General features: G+C 36.6%; 1 protein-coding gene across 1 annotated transcript in view; it reads right to left on the minus strand.

Moving 5' to 3' along the window:
• Positions 1–4328, minus strand: part of Fancl (Fanconi anemia, complementation group L) — a 50515-nt gene extending 46187 nt beyond the window's left edge. The window contains exon 1 of the mRNA XM_013017978.1: positions 4200–4328. Coding sequence (XP_012873432.1) covers positions 4200–4313 — 114 coding nt within the window. The 5' untranslated portion in view covers positions 4314–4328. The remainder of the gene's footprint in view (positions 1–4199) is intronic.
• Positions 4329–9371: the final 5043 nt, after the last annotated feature.

The following is a 9371-nucleotide window of genomic DNA, read 5'->3' on the forward strand; positions in this document are numbered from 1 at the left end:
AGATAAAGAAAAAGTACACATGTATATATACATGTGTGTGTACATATATATATATACATATATATGTATGTGTGTGTATATATATACATATATATATGTTTATATATACATATATATATGTGTGTGTGTGTATATATATATATATATATACACACACACACACACACATAAAGAAAGAAAGAAAACTTGTTAGGTTACAGAAAAATAAAGCACTAAGTTTGCCGGGCACTGATGGCTCAAGCCTATAAACCTAGCTACTCAGGAATCTGAGATCTGAGGACCACAGTTCAAAGCCAGCCCAGGCAGGAATGTCCATGAGACTCTTTTTTTTTTTTCCCCATTCAAAAAAGAAAAAAATTTTTATTGTGAAAATACCATACAGAGGGGTTACAATTACATGGGCAAGATAATGAGTACATTTCTTATCAAGCATTGTTGCCTCCTCCTTTGTTTCCCCTTCCCATCCCTTCCCATCTCCCCTCCCACCCGACCCCCACCCCTCCAGACAAAGTTGTAAAGTTCGTTTTTCCACATAACAATTTGTACATCTCATTGTTGCAATGGGTCCACCTGTATCCCTACTTAAACGATTTGTTTTTCCCTTCCCCTCCACAAATTATACCAACATCAAATACAGTGAAAGCAGGGGTTATACCATGGGAGAGGGACATACAAAGCAACAAAGAATTCATCTTATAAATATGTTAGAAACAATCGCATGAAAGAAAAAAACATCTGAATACTTATCTTGGGATTCATTTCACCTAACCTCAGCTTATCTGACTTTTTCTGCTTGACTCAGACATATACTAGTTATTGCAAATAAGGGAAATGGGAACTATGTTTCCTTGGGCCTGGCTTACTTAACTTAATGTAATTTTTTCCAAGTCTTTCCATTTCCTAACAAATGGGGAAATGTCATTCTTTCTGATGGAGGCAGACTCTTATCTCCAATTAACCACCAGAAAAGTGTAAGTGGTGCTGTGGCTCAACTGGTAGAGCACTAGCCTTGAGCTGAAGAACTGAGGGGCAGCGCGTAGGCCCAGAATGCAAGCCCCACAACTGACCAAAAAAAGAAGCACTAAGTTTCACACATGTTTGATAAGCAATATTATCTATAAATTGAAATTTAATAAAACTAAAATAACAAAATTAAAAATTCTAAGTAAAAATTATTTCCAACAAAAAATATTAACTTTTTAACAACTCTTGAATGAAAAAGAACTATGGATAGAAATTATATAACCTTTCACTTAATGTAAGTTTTTCCAAGTCTTTCCAAAGAAACATGGGTCCCATGGTTTCCCTTATTTGCAATAACTAGTATATGTCAGGGACAAGTAGAAAAGGTCAAAAGCTATGTACATATGACCAGATAAGATGAAGTTAAGCAAATGAACCCCCAAATAGGGACACAAGTGGTTTTATTCTTTCTTGCTATTGTTTCTAACGTATTTATAAGGTACCATGTGATTTTTTTGCTTCTTTTTATGTTCTTCCCCCATAGTATAACCCCTGTTTTCACTGCATTTGATGTCTGTATCGGTATAATTTGGAGAGGGGAAAGGAAAAAACAAAATGTTTAAATAGGGATATAGGTTGGCCCATTGTAACAATGAGATGTACAAGACATAAAGTTGAAAAACCAACTTTACAATTTAGTTGGGGGGGGTGGGCGGGGTAGTTGTGAAGGTGGGAGGGAAGGGAAGGTAGGGGAAAAACAAAGAAGGAGGCAACAATGCTTGATAAGAAATGTACTCATTACCTTGCTTGTATAACTGTAACCTCTCTGTATAGTATTTTCACAATAAAAAACTTATTTAAAAAAGAAGTTATATAACTTTTAAAGATTGCTGGTGTAAAACATTGCAGGTCAGTATCTACAGAAGACTTTTAAACTGATGATAAGAGATTTAAACCAGCAATAAGAGATTTAAACAAGCAAGATCTTAAAAACTTAAGTAAATAAAAATGTGTTCTCACTGGTAAAATCTGGGGCAACTAGAGTGTCAAAATAAAGGCGGTAATGGTTATATTCAATTAAATAAATTTTTGTATTCATCAGTCTGTTTTAGTAAAGATAAATGGCAACTCCTAACTATAGAATAATATTACTTTTTTGTAACACAAATAGCTCATTTTCTCTGAGTAGATTCAGCAGAAAGCTGTACATTGTCTTATTTCTTATACTCTGTAGTCACACAATTTTACTTCTGCTTTATAGAAGGAATGATAGTATTAGAGTTTCATTTTGCAACTACAGGAGTAAGAACAAACTCCAAGAGTCAAAAATTCTGAAACTAGGATATGTGAGTGAATGTTTTATGAGTCAACATACTTCCCCCAAAGTCTGCTAATTACAAAAGGTTAATTTAGCTGATGTCACTCTAACCAAAGGATCAAAGTTAACATATTCATCCATGGGACCAGCTGACATCATGTGCTTCATCTGGCTTCAGGTTAAGAGAACACAATTAAATATACTGTGGTATCAGACAAGGAGGGCTGAGGAAAATATAAAATATGTGACTGTACCATTAACAAAATTTAACTATGGACTCTAGGTTAGATAACAGCATTGTATCATGATTAAATGTCCTGATTTCAGTAACTGTATGTGGCTATGTATGAGTATATCCCTGTTCTTATGAAATGCATGCTGAAGTATTTAGGAATAAATAGGTAGTATGTCTTTGACTTCATGTCAAATGGCTTAGGAAAATATGTATAGATGCCTACCCATCTTCCACACTCAAGAGAAATCCAAATTGGACAAAATTTTGGTAGCATATGCTTAACTTCTTACTATATCCTTGATAATTTTCCATATACTTGAAATATGTAGAAAAAACATACCGTATCTAGGTTAATATTTGACCTTTAAGAAAGGTACAAAATACAATTGTAGCTACAGTACAAGTAAAAAAAAAAATCATCACACATTCTGATGACTACATGTTTCTTACAGCAGATACAGACACATGGTACTTTCTTTAAGGTCTAAAATTAAGAATAACATAATTCCTATAAGTAAAATAATCTAGTCATAATACTTTTTGAATGTCTCTAAATGATGTATGCAAGTGAATCATATTTAATTCAATTACTGAGGAAAGAAAGGTGAGTTCAGTTTTTTCCTTAGAAGTTTTAACATCTCTACTTGTGATTTTGAAAACACAGAGAAGCTCTATATCCTTTCGGAAGATAATAATAATAATCCTAATCACTGAACAATTTGATCTCACTTTCTAACACTCTTAGGGGCAAGTAAAAGTTTCATTCATAAGTGGATTTGATAATGCACTCAATGTTCTTAAAGAATAATATATTTTGAGGGGACTTGTAAATATGAGATAATTCCCAGAATAGGATCCCCTCCCCGCCCCCATCTTTAAGGAGTGATGAGAACAGGGTTAATGGGTGAGAGTAAAGTTCAACAAGGAAAACTCTGTACTCAAAATCCTACCGTTAGGCAACTTGGGATGCTAAGTGGAAGGGAAAATTAGGTCGTGCTATCAAACAGCTTCGGATTAAGGGGAATCTGAGGTGACCCCAAACAAACTATCAGTTTCCCAGACCTTCATTTCTGCCACTATAATAAGAGAACGGTTATTTCTTCCATCTCTGTCTCAGTGCTGGGGATGGCGATGCTGAACCTGAAGAACACTCCGTAAACTTCAACCCAGTAGAGCGTGTCACCAACTCCGTCAGGACCTCCGGGAAAGGCAATTAATTTCGTCTTGGTGGAGATCTCTTACAAAAAAATACACACACACACACACACACTCCAGACACACCCACTCCAGATAGACAGACAGACAGACACACACACACACACACACAGTCCAGACACACACACACACTCCAGACACACACTCCAGACAGACACACACACACTCCAGACACACACATTCCAGAGTTGTCAAGGAGCCAACATGACTTTCCCTCCAAAAGGCCTCAGCATCTGGGCTTCCGCAGCACCCATCAATCAACCCGAGGGGGCGTGTCGCACGCGGCCGCCAGCCACGCCCCTTCCGCGCGGCCCGGCCCGGCCCAGGCGCGGCGGCGGCCGCCCCTCTCCCAGTTCAGGGCCGTGCTCCCGCGCCAGGGTCCGCAGTCCCCGGTCGCAAACTTCCACGGGAGCGAGACTCGCCGTGTTGAGAAGCTGTCCCGGGAGAAGGAAACAACTGAACGGGTACCTGAGCCGAAATGAACCCCTCATACACAGTTTTCGCCCGGTTTTGGGGCAAAAGCAACGGGCACTGGCGCAACAGGTTCCCCTCCGCCAGCGCCGCCGCCGCCGCCGCCGCCATGGTGCTGCTGCCGCTGTGAACCTGCACACGCGCAGTGCGCAGGCGCCAGCCCACCCCAGGGGGTGGAAACCGGCTTTGGCGGGAAAAGCCTGGAGCTTCCGTGGGCCGAAGTGGAAGTCCGGGAAGGCCTTGGCAGGACCTGGAGGTGGGGAGGTGAGGGCCCCTTCAGAGGCGCGGGTCAGACTGATTGTCCCAGGGGCCCGTCGGGTGATGTGGGGGTTGGATGGATTTGATACCACCTCAGGGCTACATTTCTTCCAGCAGTAATTTTCCACTTGTACCACTTCTCAGACCCTGGCTCACCACCTTCCTGTACTGCTGACCACTCTGCTCCAGGAGGGTTGTCTCTACGCCCTTAGCCCCACACTATAGCTTATCCATATAACATTCGCTATGTCCTATGCCTTGTAGTAAGGTTGGTGGCTTTCCACTGTTAGTCTGATACTGTATTTGAGATCCAGACCACACACACCATATAATATACATATATTAGAGAGAGAGAAACTTGGTGATCTTAACTTTTTCTAATATGTCCTATACATTTTACTAGCTCAGGAATGACATCCTTTTAGTAAGGGTTGATTCAATAAGAAACTTGCTATTTTTTCATATTCAAGGTAGTATTCAGGTAGTATTCAAGCCCTACAATTTGCCCAACATCATTGTAATATGTGAAAAATTGTTGCCCTCAAAACGGAATGGGCTTTTGAAGATTGTGTAAGTTTGACAACCTTTGTCACAATATTGTGGATGTTCAGGGAAAATAAGAATACTGCAACAGTGGTAAGATATAAAATACATTAAAACAGTGGTTCTCAAAATAGAACCTATTTGAACCCGCAGCATCAGCATCACTTGCGAACTTTAGAGACATTCACATTTTCCCCCAGAGTTAAGTTCAGGACATAATAACTCAAAATATAACATCTTGGCATTTGAAAAAACAACACAATCTAGTACCCTTTTCCCACTCTTCTCCCCTAAGGTAAGTCATAACACCTTCATTAGAAAGGAGCCCTCTCTATACATAGAAGAAAGCAATATTTTAACTGTGGAAGCTACAAGGCAAAGAGAAGAATCTGAAAAGGACTTAATAAATTTCACTCAGTAACTACAATTAGGTCATACTTTCTTTGTCCTGTTATACTTGCTAAAAACTGCCCCCTTTTCATTACAAAAACACTAGTTTCTATGTTGCTTCGGGTGTTCATTTGTAAGGATCACATGTCATTAAGAAAAATAAATATACATTTCTCATGTCTATGTTTTGTTATGTAGACCTTAGCCATAAAATTAGTAAAGGAAAAAATATTTCTCTTTCCCTATGTTCCCTTAACTCAAGTGTAGGGAATCCCAAACTCTGGAAATAGGTCCTATTCATTGTTTTTTCGCAAATTCTAGATAATTCTGATAGCATGTTAAAGTATAGAACCACTGTATGGGTTCTCAAACTCATTTTAACCTAATACCTACTCAATTATACAACTCAGTTATAAGAATATATTTTGTGATGAGGATAAGGACATTAAGGTTGTGCAATTGTGGTATCAACACAAAGATTAAGATAGCCAATAAGCTAGAAATGGCTACATAATAAAAACATTAAATATCTAAATTCATTAAACTTTTGTGTATGCAAACAGTATTAACAACATAGAAATATTGTGTGTATATATATAATGTGTAGATAGATAGACTCTTATCTCCAATTAACTACCAGAAAAAGGCAGATGTAGAGCTGTGTCTCAAGTGGTAGAGCACTAGCCTTAAGCACAATGTCCATGCACTGAGTTCAAGCCCCAGGAGTGGCACACACAAAAAAATTAAAATTAATAACAGAAGTAACAATAATAGTTAAATATAGACTATATAATTATAAATGACTATGGTAGATTTGGAAAAAGCTACTTTGGAATTCTCATTCATGTTAGCAGTAACTCTGCTTACTAAAAATATGTCTTTTTAAGACAAGCAGTGGTGGCTCATACCTATAATCCTAAGTACTCAGAAGGCTGAGATCTGAGGATTGAGGTTCAAAGTCAGCCCTAGCAGACATATTCAAGAGACTCTTAACTCCACTTAACCAGCAAATGGCTGGAAGTAGTTATGTGGCTCAAGTGTCAAGGCAATAGCCTTGAACCAAAAAGCCAAACTAAGCAAGAGTACTTGGCTCTGAGTTCAAGTACTGGCATACACACACACACACACACACACACACACACACACACACACACACACACACACACATACACATACACACACACACACAATGTGGTTTGGAGATTTAAGTGGAATGTGAGTACTGGATATTACTTCTGTTTTGTCAACAATAGAAAAGATGGGCTAATCTTACACATTTTTTATTTGGGCAATAAATGCTTTAGAAATTATGTGAAAGTATGAACTAATTACTGAAGCAGGAGATGAAGTTTATGTTCAGAATAGAGCAAAAACAAAGAGTTGAGATAAAGCATAGGTTTCTAGGTTTTGTTGTGTTGTTTGAAGAGTTGATAATAAGATTCATATTCAAATTATGAACATAAAACCTTACTCTTCCAGATGCAGATAATCTCATGTGTAGGTACATGTCACTCTGAAATTATCAAATATTGCCATTTCAAAATTCAAAGTGATTTTATACACATACATGTAAAATTTAAAACAATGAAAAAGACATTTTGAGTAGGCATTGAAAGCAGAACTTTGAAAATATTCTTCAAAATCATAAGTATGTAAAATTAGTTTAGGTAAAAGTGGTTATATTCTTTGTATAAACAGGACTCATTGTAATCTCAATTTTATTTAAAGTGTTTAGAAGGTACAAAGACCCAGGTGCCAGTGGCTCTCATCTGTAATCCTAGCTAGTCAGGAGGCAGTGATCTGAAGATTTTGGTTTGAAGGCAGCCTGGGGAGAAAAGTATGAGAGACTCCATCTCCAATTAACCAGCAAAAATGCTGAACTAGAAGTATGGCTCAAGTGTTAAAGTGCCAGCCTGTGTGGAAAAAGCTGACACAGAGCAGATCCAGAGCTCCTGAGTTCAGGAATCAGTAATTACAAAAATAAAGGCACAAATAAAAAGATTCTATGGTAGGAAAAAAACATGAAGGGAAAGATAAAGATAAATCATTCCGGCTTTTAGCTCTATAGTAGTGATAATTTATTTTTGTGAGTAAATATAAAGTCTGGGAATATAAATTATCTATATAACATATAATTAAATGTAACACATGTTCCTATAAAGTATACTAGTGTAAAAATTACCTTCTACATTTAAAACTTAATTTTCTGGAAATGAAGTGTTTTACTTTACTGTAATATGCACAGTTTGATAGAAATAAATGCACAATTCAAATTATACCAACTTATTCTCTGTCCTCAGACTATGAGAAACAGTATAGGTTCCAGAGACCATGAAAATAAGAAAGTCCTTTGGATTAGCAAATGAATTTACATAAATGATGTTAAAATTCCATGGGCAACCCTTCCCAAGGATAGTATTGGCTTAACTGGTTTAATTTCAAACTAGTCTAATTTTACCCAGATTTAGTTTAATATAATGTGAAGAGTATATTGAAGTAATATACTGAAGTAATAATGTGAAGACTTTATTGAAGTAAAACTAACATACTTTAGGCCATTATAAATTGAGCCTTGTCAAATGTGACTAGATATACTAATGGACAGAAAGAAATATTGGAGAGAGGAATGGTAAAGAATTAGGAGGCAAGTTGCTACATCAAGGATCCTTCCACTTCTTATTGTACCAGGTTTTATAATTGCTATCAACTGGTAAATGCTCTGCATCTCCTACTACAGTAAGCCTGCCTTATTGTTAGATTTATCACACACAGTTTTCACCAAGTGTGGTCAAAATAACGATAATGATAATAATAAGTAAATCAAGGGAATTTCAAAAAAAGTTTAATTCCTGTATATACATTATGCAGTTGGCACATAGAAACTCTCAGTCCTGTGTTATGTGTAAATCATTGTGTGATCTGCTGAGTGTTTCCTTACCCTTAATTTTGTGAAAATATGCCTTTTCAAAAGCAAATGGTTACCCCCCAAACAAGGTAAAATCATGATAACATCCTTAAAGGGTTCTGGCAGTTATGAGAAGAATAGAAACCCAGAAAGATGAGCATCACTAGCAGATTCTGGAATTTGAAAGAGAGACAGTGTTGAAGCATTTTGTTGTCCTCTGTAGGAAGTGGGGGACTATGTTTTAGGTGTGGAAGGATATTTGGTGAGAAAAGCAGAGAACGTTCCATACTTATAAAACTTACTTTCCCTGTGCCCAACCTTCTTTGCAGCTTGATGAGGTAAACTGAATGAGTTGTAGCAAGTACAGTGTGGGTAGCTCCTAAAAACCTTCCATGTATGTATGGTTCAACATTTTCTTTTCTTGAATAAAAGGATTTTGAGGTCCTTTTGAGGTAAGAATGGTAAAGGCACATGGTAGAGTCTTTTAATAGGCTGATGGATAAATACCTTTAATTTTATATTATATTTATATTATATTTATATTGTGGATCCATCTATTACACTCCCACTTAGCATGTATTTTTCTAAAATAATGAGGATTGAATGCTATGGTATTTGGGTTTCACTTGAACTTTAAAGAGTGTAGAAATAGTTTTATTGTAGAAAATCAAATATCTAAAATATGCCCACAGTATATCCTTCAGCTATTTAAAGTACATTATGAAAATTTTTAGATGCCAACAGAGATACATGTTATTTAAATTTTTAATTTGGGGTATATATGAGTGAATATATTAAAAGACCACTACTCTAAGGCACACAATTATTCAATTTATTTCTATGATAAAAAACCCAGATGGCACTATGAATATTAATAATCTATACTTCAATCCAAAGAAGTCAAAACAAATACCCTGGGATAAGTGGTTATGATTCATTTTATCTATTTGACAGACTTTTCATTGTGAAACTTCTCTTTGAAAATATTTCATTAGCTTCATACTTAGAAGTAATAAAATTAAATATTTTTACAAATATTAGGAGCTACAAACTACTAACAAATTCATAGTGAA

Source organism: Dipodomys ordii, unplaced genomic scaffold (genome assembly GCF_000151885.1).
Source record: "Dipodomys ordii isolate 6190 unplaced genomic scaffold, Dord_2.0 Scaffold37, whole genome shotgun sequence".
In the NCBI taxonomy this organism is placed as follows: Eukaryota; Metazoa; Chordata; class Mammalia; order Rodentia; family Heteromyidae; genus Dipodomys; species Dipodomys ordii.